Source organism: Mus musculus, chromosome 9 (genome assembly GCF_000001635.26).
Source record: "Mus musculus strain C57BL/6J chromosome 9, GRCm38.p6 C57BL/6J".
Lineage (NCBI taxonomy): Eukaryota > Metazoa > Chordata > Mammalia > Rodentia > Muridae > Mus > Mus musculus.
Genome location: NC_000075.6, coordinates 57,250,500 through 57,266,298, shown reverse-complemented (window position 1 = coordinate 57,266,298; position 15,799 = coordinate 57,250,500). Strand labels below are relative to the sequence as shown.

The 15,799-nt window shown below is 53.8% G+C and overlaps 1 protein-coding gene across 2 annotated transcripts; it reads left to right on the top strand.

Moving 5' to 3' along the window:
• Positions 1 to 3,699: 3,699 nt before the first annotated feature.
• Positions 3,700 to 13,977, top strand: 1700017B05Rik (RIKEN cDNA 1700017B05 gene). Of its 2 annotated transcripts, none has more exons than NM_028820.2 (3): positions 3,700 to 3,870; positions 7,159 to 9,913; positions 11,970 to 13,977. In NM_028820.2, exons 2-3 carry the CDS (start codon positions 7,210 to 7,212, stop codon positions 12,335 to 12,337), a joined length of 3,072 nt encoding a protein of 1,023 aa, NP_083096.1. In that variant the 5' UTR covers positions 3,700 to 3,870; positions 7,159 to 7,209; the 3' UTR covers positions 12,338 to 13,977. The 2 variants fall into 2 exon arrangements, with proteins under 2 accessions (NP_083096.1, XP_006511579.1); XM_006511516.3 differs by lacking the exon at positions 3,700 to 3,870 and adding an exon at positions 3,895 to 5,078 and having other exon boundaries at positions 11,970 to 13,182.
• Positions 13,978 to 15,799: the final 1,822 nt, after the last annotated feature.

Genomic DNA, 15,799 nt, shown 5'->3' with positions numbered 1-15,799 from the left:
CAGCCAGAGAGGAATAATGGAGGGGACAGGCAGATCGAGATTGGGGGAGTCACAGGAGACACTGAGACTGACAAGAGATTGCCCCCCTGCTTTCTGGAGGAGGAAGACTCTGTTTGCCAGCACGCCTCTGGAAAACTGTTTACCTCACTCAGTTGAGACCCCTGGCCCTAAGCCTCTGAAGCTCTGCGCTGCTGCCCTCCCTAAGGTGCTCTGAGCTCAGGCTAATGGTGCCAGCACAACACAACTTCAGGCTGTTTTTTTCGCAGAGGATTTTGGGCCACTAGATGCATCTGAGCCTTCTCTCATTCTCACGAGGGTTTGGAGTCCTGTAGTGATTCTAAGAGGGGAGATCCTACTCCCCCATTTGTTGGCAAGCAGCTCCGGGCTCACTGTGAACTCAGGAGTGAAGTCATCAGAGCAGTGACATGTCATAATTCCACCCCTTAGGCTGATGTGCAAACTCAAGTGAAGGTGTTGCTTAAGTCACACAATTCAGAAGGGCAAACCCAGTTCACTTGACTTTTAGGGGTAGAGGGAGAGAAGGGGGTCTTCCTTGAACCCCTGATCCTGCTACCTGAACCCCCCAAGTGCTGGGATTACAGCCATCTGTCACCATGTATGGTCATACCTGGTGAGTTTGCTTCTTTCGCAGATTCTTACTTTATCGGGTTGGAAGGCTTAAGTGAGACACTATTAAGTGTCTGGCATAGAACCTGCTCCGTACCGGAGCTCTTGGCTCCACCACCTACCCACGCTGACATCTTCCTCTCTTGGCAGGGGAAGGAGGAGGGATGAAGATGAGAGGGCCTCCCTGGAGGAGACCGTTTCTAGAGCTGGTACTCAGAAGATGGCGGGAAGCATTGCCTGTGTTTTTGGTGCTGCCTGGTAGGGTGGCTTCCATCACTACCTCTCCTCTGAGGAAGGAAAGGCATTTGTAAATAGCAGGCATGACCTCATTAGTGGGAGGGACACTATTAATAACTATAACATGACATGCTGCCGTTCAGGAAGCTGACCTTTTACCTCACCTTTCAACAGAGGAGTCTGTGTTGGGAGTTGGAGGGGAGTCGGGGGAGGTATGGGGGAAGGGCATGTGCCCGGTTCAAGCCTGTGTAGAGTCAGGATGGTGCAAAGTGGAGCCCTCTTACAACTTTTCTATTTTTGCATTGGTGTGTGTGTGTGTGTGTGTGTGCGTGTGTTTTAGAGAGACTGTCACACTGTAGCCCAGGCTGGCTTGGAATATGTGCATGTGCGTGTGCGTGTGCGTGTTTTAGAGAGACTGTCACACTGTAGCCCAGGCTGGCTTGGAATATGTGCGTGTGCGTGTGCGTGTGCGTGTGTGTGTGTGTGTTTTAGAGAGACTGTAACACTGTAGCCCAGGCTGGCTTGGAACTCACTGTGTAACCCAGACCTACCTTCTATTCAGTAAATCCCCACCTGAATCTTAGTCTTCTGAGTGTTCAGATTCCATGTGCCGGACCTCGACTTTTCTACCCATCCATCCCCATCCTGTGCCCACAGTTAAACTCTTCCCCTTTCTGCTCCCACTCAGTGATTGTTCACCTTCCAGACAAAACATCACTATCTCTCCAAGGCCACCGTGTTAAGAAAGACTCACGGGGCCTCTCCAAGTCACCTCGAAAGGCCTACCTTCACCTGCCTGAGCCCCTGCGCAGGACCCTCAAGGCAGAGAAGGAAAGGCCAGGGCCAGAGACTTCAGGAGAAGTTCACAGTTGCCTGGCACTCTGCAGTCTACTGCGGATACTGTAGTCTATAAGGCAGGAGGCTACCTGGTTCTCTTTTGTGCTGAGCAAGTTAAAGCCCTGGGAGTTGCAAAGTGGCTCTCAAGTCCTCTATCCTATGCCCTTTCTTTGGTGATCCAGGGTGTTTACATGATGTCAACAAGGAATAGACAAGCTGATTATAGGGACAGCTGTCTTTATGAAATGTTAATGAATTGAGACAAAATAATGGGGCTGTAGTCTTAGCTGGGCCCTAGGGTCTTGCAGGCTAATCATGACATAATGGGGTCCTCCTTGGGTCTACAGCCTGAGAGTTCTAGACCACAGGAGCCAAGGGCACTCACTGTCTTCCTCCCAAGTCACTCCTGACATCAGGAGTGGAAGAAGATGCTACGCACAAGGGAGAAGAGGGCAGAGTTAGTATGTGTGATAGTAGGAAACAATATCTCCTTGAGAGAAGGCTGAGCCTGTCAGATTTGGCATGACCCAGAGCTGGCAGGGCACAGATGCACCTTTCTAGTGTTAAAGCATGTTAGTAAGATACAAAACCCAGGCAACCTGGGCTTCTGTCCCAATTTGCAATGTGATTTGGAAAGCCCCAAACCTCAGAGTCTCTCCTCTATTTGTCTAGCCTCTATTTGTAAAAAAATCTTCCAGCTCTAATCCAAGAGACACCCTCCCCTTCTCCTTGAGTGACCTCACTTCCTCTTCCTAATCCTACCTGGAGCCCAGCCCCTCCGCCCCAGCCCCATCTTCTCCCATACCTGTGCCCTCAGCTCTGTTCTGACTCAGGCAGTCCTGATCTTTGGGTCAAGATGGGTGTTCTGAGTGGTTTTGCCCCAAAAACTAATTTTGATCTCTATGGTGTTCAACTATTCTTCACCATGCGACCCTGCCTTGGCCTTGGGCAGTCCTGGAACTGCAAGGATTAGATTCCTTCCAAGAAAGAGGTGCTAGCGCTGAGCTGGGCAAGGCCCCACAACCAGATGGGCTAGAGTCCAGGTGAACAGAGGCAGTGGGTTTCCCAGCCCCTTTCTGCAACACATCAGCTTGGCTAGGGATGCTTCATCCCATCAGCTTTCCAGGTTGCTCATGCTCAGACCGGTTCTGGTGCGACACATTTGCCAGAAAGGCTCAGATGCCCACCAAGGCCGCTTGGCAATATCTCCAGAGTCTCATTCCTGGCCCACTCCAGGTCACTAGGAGCTGATATATACTCGTCTGTACTTTACCTCATAAGTCCTTCTTAATTTCCTAATGCAACTTGTTTGTTGAGGAAGTTAGGGCTGCCTCGAGATATCCTTTAGCATTTTTATTGTCTTGCTAGGAACTGAGTGTGGTGGTCCAAGCTTTTGACTGCAGCACTCAGAAGGCTGAGGCTGGTGTGTCTCTGAGTTCACGGCCAGCCTGGTCTACATAGTAAGTTCCCAGACAGCCACAGCTATATAGTGTGACCTTCCCAAACAAAACAAAGCAAAAGCAAAACAAAAAAAAAAAAAGGACTGCTAGATAGCCCAGGCTCAGCTCAAACTCTCAGCAATTCCCCTGCCTCAGCCTCCCATACCCCAATTTATGTGCTACACATCTTTTCGAAGCCTGATGGCCCTATTTCTAAGAGGCAGAATATCACTTTTACAAATGAGGAAACTGAAGCTCATAGAGGTTAAGTGGCAGGTCCAAGGTCACATGGCTAGAAAGTAGCAAGGAATGAATGATCTAACGGAATGACTGAATGAGGGCTTACGATCGCCCTCGGGGCAGAGGTTTGAGGAAGGAGGCGAGCGAAGACTGTGCACAAAGCCAGAGGCCGGGTCGCGGGAAAGTTGGTTCCACTCAGGCCTTCGGCACGGGAGGACCCAGGGGAGCGCAGGCTCCCAGAGGCACAGCCGGGTTCTGCCCCCACTCAACGGCCCGCCCCGCCCCCGCCCCGCCCCCGCCCCGCCCCGCTCGGGACCACAAACGGCGCCCAGCGGCAGCACGAACGGTCGCGCGGAACGTCTCTCTGGGCTAGCTGCCTGCCGCGACTTCCCGCGCAAGGCCGGCGGGACAGGGACCCGCAGCCTAGGCGGCGCTGAAAGATGCCGCGGCTGCTCCGGGTGGCGGCCGCTAGAAGCCTGGTGCTCTGAAGGTAGGAGCTCGCCTACCCGGCAGGCGCGGAAACTTGGGCCGAGTTTGCGGGCGGCGCGTGGGCAAGGGGCGGGTGGCCCTGCCCCAGGGCGCCCCTACCGGCCAGCCCCAGGACGGAGCGCGGGGACCGGGGCCCAGGTGCTGAGGCTTCGGGCGGTCAGACTACGGGGCCCAGTCATACCGCTGCCCAGACTTTGCCAGGACTTGGATGCTCCCTGGGCCTGGTAGAGCTCCGGAGCCACAGCACTGCCTGGGCGTTAGGGCTGGCGAAGAGTCAGGCGGATCCCTCGGGCCTCTCGCGGGGCCAGGCTCACGCGGATTGCCGGGCGCCGATTCGGGGTGGCGGTGGGGGGTTGGGATTGGTGGCGGCGGGCGCTGAGGTGCCGCGGGGCCGTGGACGAACCCTGTTGGAACAGGACCGCCTGCGGTTTCCTAGCCACTGCTTGACTCACTCTCTGGCCACAGCCCAAGCTGGCGGGATCGTCCCGAAGGAGGTGGCTGCCCAGACTTTGAGGCCGCCCCCCCCCCAGCCCCCCAGCCTTCTGGACCTCAGTGCAGTCTGCGGGCATCGATCCGTGGGGTTCCCAGTGCGAATCTCCTGACTTTTTTACACGTTTACGTGAGCTAAGGAAGGGCACCGTTGGGCAGTGGGGGGCATGTGTGCAGATTCGGGCCATGCATGTACGTGTAGGAACAGCTTTGCATGCGTGGCCCACGGCAGTCTGTGTGTCAGCCTGCCGGGGTGCACGTGCGTTGCAGAGGCGCGGAGAGAGAGGCTTGGGGACACCCGGAAGCCTGGTGTGGCGGTGGGGCGCCAGTTCCCTACTGAAGCCGGCTGGCTGTGAGCCACTGGCACGAGGGTCACGGGCGGGGCCGGGAGAGGGAAATTAGGAGCGGAGCATCCGGGGAGACCCTTTCTCTCAAACTGAGAAGTGTGGGCTGCTCCACGTTGAGTGAGTGCTCAGAACCTCAGCACGCAAAGTTTTTAGAAGACTGGTATCTGTTAGAGCGGAGAGAATACTGATGCGGGCCTCAACTTGGCTGGGATCGCGCTCTTCATGAGGCCCCAAGGATGTGACGTGGAAATGGACCCACGGAGTTGTCTGTCTCCCTCGTGGAAAAGCAGGAGTGTAGGCGCTTGACCCTGCCCTGGGTTCTGGCTGAGGTTAGAACTCCTCTAAGAACTGGCAGAACTTGGACATCTTCACGGTAGGATCACCTGTTGGCCCTACCTTCCCCAAGCGCCTTAGGCTACTTTGGTATCCGGAAACAAGGCACCTTCTTTTTGGCTACTCTCTCAGTGGGGGTGGCCTCTACCGAGGGAGCTTTCCATCCTACTGGCCGGGCATTACGTCACCGCCTCACCTTTCAGAGTCTTGGGTTGGCTTTTTGGCGCCCTCACTCCTCCTACAAAGACTCCTGAGGGTCCCAGGGGTCTGGTTCTCAGGAAGTCTCCAGGGCCAAAGGGCACGGGTTGGGCTGAGCCCTGGAGAGACGGACTCTTGAGAGGGGTGGTTAGAGCAGGTCCCAAGGAGCATTGGTGGAGGTGAGACCAAAGCCAGCCCTTAATTAACCCAGACCTCCCCAAGGATAGAGTGGGCTTGGTACCTTCTGAGCCATGTGAGTCTTGTGGTGCAGAGTCGGGTAGATCTCTTTCAAGGCCATTTTGGTCTGCATAGTGGGTTCCAGATGGAGAAACAGGGAGACCCAATGAGAAAATAAAATAAAGCAAAACCAACCATATAAGTATGGAGCAGTGCAGGATGGGGCCTTCCCTAGACCATATTACCACCCTTTACATTTTCTTGTCACCTTGCTGGTCTAGCTGAGCCCCTATAGTCATGACCACTGTTCAGAAAGGAGGAGAAAGGTGGTCCCTGCTTGCTGGTGACAGAAGTGTGTGACACTTTACCTGTGACCTACTTATAGGAATATTGATCCCATTTACCCTTTTCTAAGCCACTGGGAGTTTTAGGGGGTAGGAGTGCTCACTGGGGGAGGGAGAGGAGGGCCATTGATAACCCCAACTGAGAAACCTCAGAGGGAGCCACCCATAAGCCATTGGGGATGCCTGTTTCTTAACGAAAGTGCCTGTGATAACTGGACATTGGTCCTTACCCTTCTTTGGACTTCCCTCTGTGCTGTATTCTTTTCTTTCAAGTAGAACCTAGATTTATTAAGGAAACATGAGAAAGAAAGGAAGGAAGAAAAAGGGAGAGAGAAAGAAAGGAAGGAAGAAAGAAAGAGGGAGAGAAGAAGAAAGGAAAGAAGGAAATGGGAACAGCACCAGGGAGAGAGAGAGAGAGAGAGAGAGAGAGAGAGAGTGTGTGTGTGTGTGTGTGTGTGTTTCTCCCAGCACTTAGTCTGCCCATCACTAAAGCACTGTGGAAGTAGTTGCCAGCTAGGATTCTTGCCTTCCACCTCCCCTGGTGTACACACACATTTATCATGTTCACAAGGCTTGGCGATGACACTCCTTCCTTAAGCCAAGGACCTTCCTGTTGGCACCTCAGCGCCATCTGGTGGTCAGCTTTGACCCTGCTGCGAGCTGACCTTACTTGGTTACCCAGACACCTCTTAAGAGGGACTGCCCTGTCCAATCAAGACTAGTTTGGTTCTGGGGACCTGGCTTTGAGGTTCTGGATTTGGGTAAGACAAGCAGATCAATAAAGTGTTAGAAGAAACTAGAATTTGTAGGCAGTGCTGGGATTTCATGTCTTGGCAGGTTTATTTTTTGTTTTTGTTTTTGTTTTTTTTTTTAAGACCTGTGACATCTTGGAGTAGGAACTTCTTGTCCTATCCCTTTCATTAGTGACTTTGGGATAGATTCCTCTTTCCTAGGAAAGCCAAGGCAGCTGACACTCCAGCATTGCCCAGAACCCCAAGGCCCCTAGTACATGGTTCTTATGGTGGAGTGTAGACTTACCCTAGTACATGGTTCTTACGGTGGAGTGTAGACTTGTATGTACGGCCACAGCACACATACTTGTTCACTTGGGTTCTATACCTTAAAAACTACAGCTATAACTAGGTGGTGGTGAACGCCTCTAATCCCAGCACTCCGGAAGCAGAGGCAGATGGATCTTTTGCAAGTTTTTGAGGCCAGCCTTATATAGCTACAATAACAACAACAAACCTACAACCAGAAACAAAAAGTAGGGTCAGAAACCTGTGCAAGTGTCACTTCTGCACGGAGTCTCAGCTGAGTAATACTAAGAGCCAGGGTCTCGGATGACAACAAGTCAGAGTGGCCTGTGTTCTAACTATCTTGGCCTCTCCTCTCTTCCAGGTCAGCAAGTCAAGTAGCAGGGGTTCAGGAGAGCTTGACACCTTCATAGTAATGGCAGAGAAGCGGCCCCTAGGGCCTCTGGGGCCTATGATGTATGGCAAGCTGCCTCGCCTGGAGCCAGACCCAGGGCCAGGACACAGCCTGCCCCTTTCTGCTAGCAGCCAGGACTCCTGCAATTACAAAGGTGCATATTTCTCCTGCCCCATAGGGGGTACTTCGAAGGCAGGATCTGAGCGGTTGGCATCCTGGACCCCATATCCATCTTTGTACCCCACTGGTGTGGCAGGATCCCCACTCCGGGGTGACAACCTACTGACAAACTGCCTGCTCTACCGTCCCCCGACAGAAGGCTCTGAAAAGATACAAGACTCAAGTGAGCTGCTGCCCTTCGGTCCCCAGGCTCATGCGTACCCAGGCCCGCCCCTGGCCGCGCCCAAGCCTGTCTACCGCAACCCTTTGTGTTACGGACTCTCCACTTGCCTCGGAGATGGGGGAACAAAGAGATCATTGGATGGTGACTGGACCCTGGTGACAGGGCCCCTGCTGCCTTCTGCTGACCCACCCTGTCCTCTAGCTACAGCTCCTGGCAAGGGCCAGCCCCTGGATGGGACGTTCTTGCGAGGACTACCATCTGGGGGACCTGGCAAGGACTCTTCCCTGCCTTTTTCCCCGTGCCAGGCATTCTTGGAGAAGTATCGAACTATCCAAAGCACAGGTTTCCTGGCTTCCAAGTACACCAGTCCTTATCCTGGGGATGCAAAGCAAGCAATGTCTGAGGGGCCCTCCAGTCCTTGGACTCAACTTGCACAGCCCCTAGGGCCACCTTGCCAGGATGCAGTGGCAGCCCACTATCCACTGCCCCCACCGCCACAGGCCCTGCCTTGCCCTCCATCTTGTCATCCAGAAAAGCAGGGAAGCTATGGCTCGTTGCTCCCACTGCCACCTCTAGGAGCCCACAAGGGGGCTGCGTACCAAGCTGGGGGGCTGGGCAGCCCTTACCTGAGGCAACAGGCACCCCAGGCTCCGTACATGCCCCCTCTTGGGATAGACAGTTATTCCTACTCCTCTGCACCCCTCCCAGCACCATCACCAGGGCTCAAACTGGAGCCCCCTCTTGCTCCAAGGTGCCCACTGGACTTTGTTCCCCAAACTCTGGGTTTTCCTTATGCCAGGGATGACCTCTCTCTCTATGGGGCATCCCCGGGGCTTGGGGGAACACCGCCTTCCCATTCCCAGAACAGTGTGCAGCCTGTGCCACAGCCCGGTGCCTTCCAGCGAGCATGCCAGCCTTTGCCAGCCAGCCAACCCTGCTCTGAGCCTGTGAGACCTGCAGAGAAGCCAACTCCAGAAGCTCAAGAGAAGATGTGGCTGCCCAGCTGCAGGAAAGAGCAACTCCAGCCCAGGCCAAACGAGCGTCCTGGAGTGCCTATTGTTATCCGGGACAGTCCAGTTCCCCGCACCTCACCAGCACTGCACCCCTGTGCCAAGGAGCGGCAGTCTGTCCCACAGAAGGATGCCAGGCCTCCCAGCTCCCCACCAATGCCCGTGATTGACAACGTTTTTAGTCTGGCCCCTTACCGTGACTACCTGGATGTGCAGACACCAGAGCCCAGGGCTGAGCGGGACTCGGCTCCAGCCACCAGTAAGAGCCAAGACAAAGATTGCAAGGGGAACCTGCCTGCTCAGGATGGAGCCTCCAGGTCTCACTGCTCTCTTCGTGAGGAGGTGGCTCTGGACTTGAGTGTTAAAAAGACGATGGCAGAGGGTGTCCCTGTCAAGGTCCCCAGTCCTGAGGTGCATGAAAAGCCCGCTGAAGCTGTGGATGGGCCAGGTATAGAAAACACAGTGTCAGGTCTGCCTGGCCTAAAAAAGATGGTCACAGAAATCCCTGAAGTAACTGCAGAAGCCACACCAAGGACCAACTTCCATAGCTCTGTGGCCTTCATGTTCCGAAAATTCAAGATACTCCGTACTGCGCCCGTACCTGCAGCTATTGTCTCATCTCCCACTACCCCGGCTCCTGTCCCTGCGCCTGCCCCTGCACAGCCTGTACCCAACCCCCCGTCTGTGCCAGTGGGACTGCAGATCCTCACTCAGCCTTTGCCAGTGGCATGCTTCAACCTGGCCCTGCCTAGCCCACCAGCCATAGTGGCCTCCCCGGCCCCAGCCTCTGCTCCACCTCCATCACCAGCTCCTGCTCCTGCTCCAGCCTCGGGTCCTGCTCCATCGTCTGCTCAAGTTCCCACTGCAGCCCCAGTGGACTCCCCGGAACAGCACTTCACAGGGCTGCACACATCCCTCTGTGATGCCATCTCAGGCTCTGTGGCCCATTCTCCACCAGAGAAACTGCGGGAGTGGCTTGAGACAACTGGGCCGTGGGGCCAGGCTGCGTGGCAGGACTGCCAGGGTGTTCAGGGGCTACTAGGCAAACTGCTGTCCCAGCTGCAGAAGTTCGTGTGCACACAGCGGTGCCCCTTCCCTCATGTAGTACGGGCTGGTGCCATCTTTGTGCCCATCCATCTGGTGAAGGAGCGTCTCTTTCCAAAGCTGCCACCGGCCTCTGTGGACCACGTGTTGCAGGACCACCGAGTGGAACTACGGCCCACCACTCTGTCGGAGGAGCGTGCGCTGCGTGAACGTGCCCTGCACGGCTGCACCTCGCGCATGCTGAAGCTGCTGGCACTGCGTCAGCTGCCTGACATCTATCCTGACCTGCTGGGCCTACAGTGGCATGACTGTGTCCGCCGCCAGCTGGGTGAGCATGGGGCAGCTCTGTAGCCACTGGAGCTGTGTTGAATGCGTGGCAGCTGTGTGGACTGCTTATATGGATGGTGGGCAGAGGGGCTGAGTGGTTCCAGGAGTTTCTGGTGGGGCACCGGGTGGGACTCCAGAGCTCTCGGGTTTGCCTTGTCCTTGTGACGCTCTAGGCACCAGTGAGATCTGTTTGCATGCAAATGCTCTTGGGTCCGCTCCTGGGTTTCATTGCTGTGAAGAGAAGACCAAGACCAAGGCCACTCTAATAAAGGGAAACTTTTAATTGGGGCTGGCTTCAGTTTCAGAGGTTTAGTCCATTATCATTGTGGCAGGAAGCATGGCCGTGTGCAAGCAGACATGATGCTGGAGAAGGAGCTAAGGGTTCTGCACCTTGATTGATCTGCAGGCAGCAGAAGGGGGAGTGTGTTCCTCCCCGGGGGTAGCTTGAGCATAGGAGACCTTAAAACCTGATCCCACAGTTACACATTTCCTCCAACATTGCACCAACTCCAACAAGGCCACATCTTCTAATAGTGCCCCTTCCTATGGGCCAAGCACTCAGACTTTCTCATAACCTTCTGTGTCTTGTATATGCTTCTTTGGGCCTTTGGCTAGACTCTGTTTTCTATCTGGAAATTTCAGTGTCTTCCATCCAAGCACTAACCCAAAGTAATGCCCTGTATGCTGCCTCTTGTCCCCTGGGCCTCTCCTTACTCATCTCTATCCAGGGGCCACCGCTCTGTCTTACTTCACAACTGCAGTCGTTCCAGTCCTGGGGAAGCGTCTTTGTTCATTTAAAAAAAAAAAAAAAAAAAAAAAAAAAAGCAAGCAGTGCCTGGGATCTGGCAGGACCTCCTGCTCCTTCCCACACAAACTTTTACCTTTGAATGTATGTTCCCTCTGGTCTCCTGCATTCGCGTGCACACCCTTGATGCCCTGAATCAGAGGACTGTTTGTGGTTCTCTTTCCTCCACAATGCTTCATTGTCCTGGCTCTTGAGTTGTACTCTTTGGAAGTATCTCTTATATAACCCAGCGCACCCTCAGTGGATGGCCCTGCCTCCCTAGTACCTGACTATGGAAAGCTGTCCCTTGCGCAACTTTGAGCTTGCTTTTTTTTTTTTTAAATAGTGTTTTAGAGGACACATGTGTTGCAATGTTATATGGTGCGGCGGACGCTCAGACTTCTTAGGCCATGACATGGTGAGGGTAGTGTAGCCTTTTCTGTGTCAGGAAACTGACTTGTGGATTTTGGGCCCTTTCTGGAGTCTTTCCTGCCCGAGGTCACACAAGTGCCACCCAGCCCCTTGGCCAGTTTTCTGAGCAATGTATTCTACTTTCTTAACTAGCTAAGAACTCCCGCTGTGGTCAGGGTGGAGGAAGCCTGAGGCAGTGTACTACCATGGAACAGGGCCCTAGGTGGCCCACATTCCTGAGTCCTGCTCCTGCTGGTTGGAAGTCTGATCCTGGCAGTGAGCCTCCCACTGATAAGGTTGAAGACCCTTGCTCCCCATGCCCTCCCTGAGCTGTGGGGCCCCTAGAGAAGTGCTTCTCAGCCTGTGACCACTTTTGAGGAGCAATCAAGCCTTTCATTGGGCTGGGGGTGGGGAATCACATGGCAGGTTTGCTTTCCTGTTGCTGGGTTCCTGTGATCTCCTGGCCTCCATCTGCACTGGTGTCACAGCAGTTTGGTCCCTGGCTCCTGCCCTGGGGACTTTTGTGGCAGGAAGATAATGGTTTTTTGTATGGCAGAGCCTTTTCTCCCCTATTCTGTTTACTCAGCTATACAGTGGGATGATCCGGCCGGGTTACCCGTCCTGCGAGCCTCCTTTCGTTCCTTACTTCCAAGCAGCCTCTTCTAAGCTGTGTCCTCGGCGGGTAGAGCTCTGGTGTCCCTTGGGTAGGAGTGTCTCTTTCAGCAAGCTTCCATTGGTCTGATCAGTGGGCTGTCTGTGATGCCATGACACTGCTGGGCCACTGTTCTAGGCGACTTTGGGACTTAGGAGATGGGACCTTGCAGTTTGGCTTTTGCCATCTGACTGTGCTTTCCTTTTGTAGGTGGCTTTGACACTGAGGCCAGAACTTTATCCCCATCAGAACCCACGGTCACCAGAGATGAGCCAGAAAGCCAAGCCTTGGCTGGAAAGTTGCCAGCCCCCAAGGTCAAGAAGCCAGGGAGGAAGCCACCGACGCCTGGCCCTGAGAAAGCAGAGGCAGCCACTGGGGAAGGGTCACGTAATCCCTCACCTAGCTCTGGTGCCAGCACCAGCCCACCAGGTCCCACCCTGAGGGCCCGCTTCCGCAACCTGTTAGAAAATGCCTGGCTCAATGGTGTGGCACTGCCTACTTGGGGTCACAAGGCCTCCGGAGCAGATCGATCTTCGCCTCACCCCCAGCTCTTGGGCAGCCAGACCCATCATCTGTAGCATTGTTACCAGGGCTATTGGGACAGCCCACCATCCGGGGACTGCTGTGTACCTGTCCTGACATCCAGCTGCCCACGGCTAGGAGTGGATATGAGGCTGAGCCCACCTAACCGGGCAGAGACTTGCTGAACTTTTAACTTGAGGATCCTTCTCTTGAGAAAACCTGTGGGCATTGGAGCCAACCCCACCTGGCCTTGAATCCTGACTGTTGTGTCCTGGGCAAGCACTTCACCTCTCATGAGCCCTTGTTCCCCATTTGTAGAATAAGACAACACAGCCTACCTCACAAGGGTTGTTGTGGGGATGATGTCTGAAATACAACTACCATGCTTTGGTTTGCTTCTTGCCCGGGATAGGCCTGGGACCTCAGTCAGGCTGTGGAATAACAAGACTGAGGTTGGCAGAACTTTATTGTCAAGTCTTCATGTGTCTTGGAACCCAGTTACTCTAAGAGGTACCTGGTACAATGTGTATGACTCACGTGCTTCTTCCCCCAGACCACTGCAGGTGTAGGGACCTGGCCTGGGGCTGGCTTGAAGAGCCTAAGACTGTTCTGGAGTCATATGTCTGACCTACCTGGGCTGCTTCTCACACCCCTGTAGGGTTGTGTAGAGTTGTATGCTTCTAGAGCCAAGCAGCTGCAGGGACCGGACCCGACAGGCTGAGCTCAATACTGGGAGAAGGTCCAGACTGAGCACTCTTGGTATTTCCCAAGACTCTTGGGGTCTCCTCCCTGCAAGTGGGCTGTATTCAGCTGGTGGCTGATAAGTTCCTGTCTTATTTAAGGGTTTTGATGAGACTGCGCCCTGGGGGACAGCTATTAAAGCATTTGGGTTGTTTTTGGAGCTGGGATCTAGCTTTGTACTTGAGGGGTCATAGATGAGTGTTGCATATCACCCGTCACCATCTGGCTGTCGTCCCTGCTCCTGTTCAGGATGTCTACAGCTTCTAGTATTCCACTCCTACAGGCCCGCTCACACCTACCTGCTGGCCATCCACTCCACCCTGGGAAAGACCTTCCCGTGACTATGGAGAATCTTAGAGGCGGGTGCCTTTATGTGTCACCACATCTGTGTGCCTGTCTCCTAGGACTGAAGATGGAAGTGTCACCCTCCTTTAGTGTCCCTTCAGTTTCACCATAGGCTCACTCACATTCCCCACCATCCCTCTTTTCTTGAACATGGCTTCCTTCGACCTGTGCCAGTCCGTCAGAGCTCGTTAGAGCTGTGTGTGCTAGCAGCTATTCCCATCTATACTAACTGCAAGGATGAGCCTGGCCCCGAGCCTGGATTGAATGTGGCAGCTACCATTGCCCTTGTGCAGGCCCAAGAAATTCAGTTAGGTGTGAATCCCCTTTCTATCACCAGCAACACCAGAAGTTCTAATGATTATTTGGGTTCATGGGTTTTGACTTTGCTTTTAGATGGGGTCTCACCCTGTAGCCCCAGTGGGCCTAAAAAATGAGTTGTTGGGTGTGTATGCGAGTGCGTGTAACCACACTTAGTTTTGGATAATGGTTCAAGACTTCCACAGTTGAGCAGCCACATCTGGTGATGGCTTTCTTGTAGGCAGAATCCTGACATAGATCATCGTACCACATGGCAGAAGGGCTCAGGCACGTGTCATCCGGGCAGCTTGTAGGCTTCCAGCATTCGATTATCTGGCCTCACCTAAAGCATCCCACTTCCAAGCACAGTAGTTGGATTGAATTCCCATCCCCTCACCTCACAATGGGGATTACATTTCAACATGTGAACCCGGGGGGGGGGGGGGGGGCCGGGGAGGGGTCGTGTTGAAACCACATCTAGATCCACCACCTGGCCTTGGAATTGGTGGGAATAGGAATTACGTCACACTGTCATTTCAGGACCACCCAGGAGAGTGGTATCAGTATCCCTCTGCCCCACCCTTAGTCCCCTTCCCTTGTTAGATGATGGTGCAACAGGATACCATGTTTCCACCCAGGGCCAGAAAGACCTAAGTGGTCTCAGTTTACAAGTCTGTCACTTTAAACTCACAAGCTCCTGATTTGGAGTCCATCCTTGGTGCCTCAGGGGGAGTGGCTAGACCCACATATCACCTAACAGGAGGGACTGGGCCTTGAGACTCCAGTGTGGGAAAACCTGGCATTAATGTTCAAGACAAGAGGCTGAGGGCCCCAGCAGCCAGTTTTGCTGAGAAGCAGAAACAGCAGGATGAATGGAGGAACAGCTCTTCCCCAGTTGTAGTCCAGGTGGGGATGAGGGAGATGGGATAGCGATGAAGGCTTTGTCTTTTTGGTAGCCTAAATGTATTCTCTTCTGGTTTGCTAAGAGGGTTGAGCTGAACCAACTCTCAGCCCCTCAAAGCAGCTTAGAGAATGGCCCAAGTGCCTCTTACTTTCTCTGCTGGAAATGGAGGGGTGCTTTTAGCCCTACCTCTGTCACCTTACCTGAAGTAGGACTACTGGGGGTGTCCAGCCAGCAAGTACTGGTTTGGTTTGGTTTGGTTTTTGTTTTGCCAGCTGAGCAGTTCTACATGCTCTCTGGGCCTCCTCTGGCTGCCACCTCCAGACACTTGACAGTACAGCCTTTTCAGGTACCCTTGTTTGTTCAGCAGGAGGAACTGTAGAGCCAACCATTTCTGGCTGGCCAAGAATGTCTGGGCTAGGCTGTGGTTGGCAGGCAGGTGGGGCGCCTTGTGTACATAAATCCTTGGGCAAAGATGTGATGCTCTTAGGATGCTCTAACCAAGCCCTGGGTCTTGGCATTGAGTTCTGCAGTGGAAGCGACTCCCAGGGGCCCCAGGCAGAGGAACATGCTACTAAAGTACTGGCATTCACAATGGTTGTCATTTCCTGTCTGGTATCCTTGAACCAAACCCCTTCAGGGTCATGGAAACTTTCTAAGAAAACTCAGCCAAGGGATTAGAGTGCCTGTCACTTCTGGATCTACACAGGGAAGCAGCCGTGCATTCAGGGAACCACAGGGCCTCTTCATACTCCCAAGAAAAGAGGCCACTGTCTTAGGAATCTGACCAGAAAATGGACACCAAGAGGCAGGTCTGGGTGCTCCCGTGGTTCCTTTTCATAGGGCCAGTTGTTTCTTTTTAGCTGGCTAGCAGGTCCAAAGTTTCCATGATGTGTGGGTGGTCTCTCTCCCCTCTCACTGGGTAACTCCTAACCCCAAAGGGAGTCCAGCTCCTGTCCTGGCCTGGAGCCCTTAATATCTTCAAGTTGAAGACCATGTCTGGCAGAATGGACAATATGGCTTGATTAGAATCGTGTTTCCCCCACCCCACTCTCATGGTCTGGCTGCTGGTCTCCCAGCTCTTCTATAGTTTGGGGAATCTTGGGACTGATGAGTCAGCCTTAGTCTAAGACCTCTCTGGCTAAGCCAGCTAACCATGGGACCAGAGTGGCTGAATTGCTGCCTGTAGTCTCTACTCTCTAGACTGGTGCTAAGCTTCTTGAGCCAAGCTTCT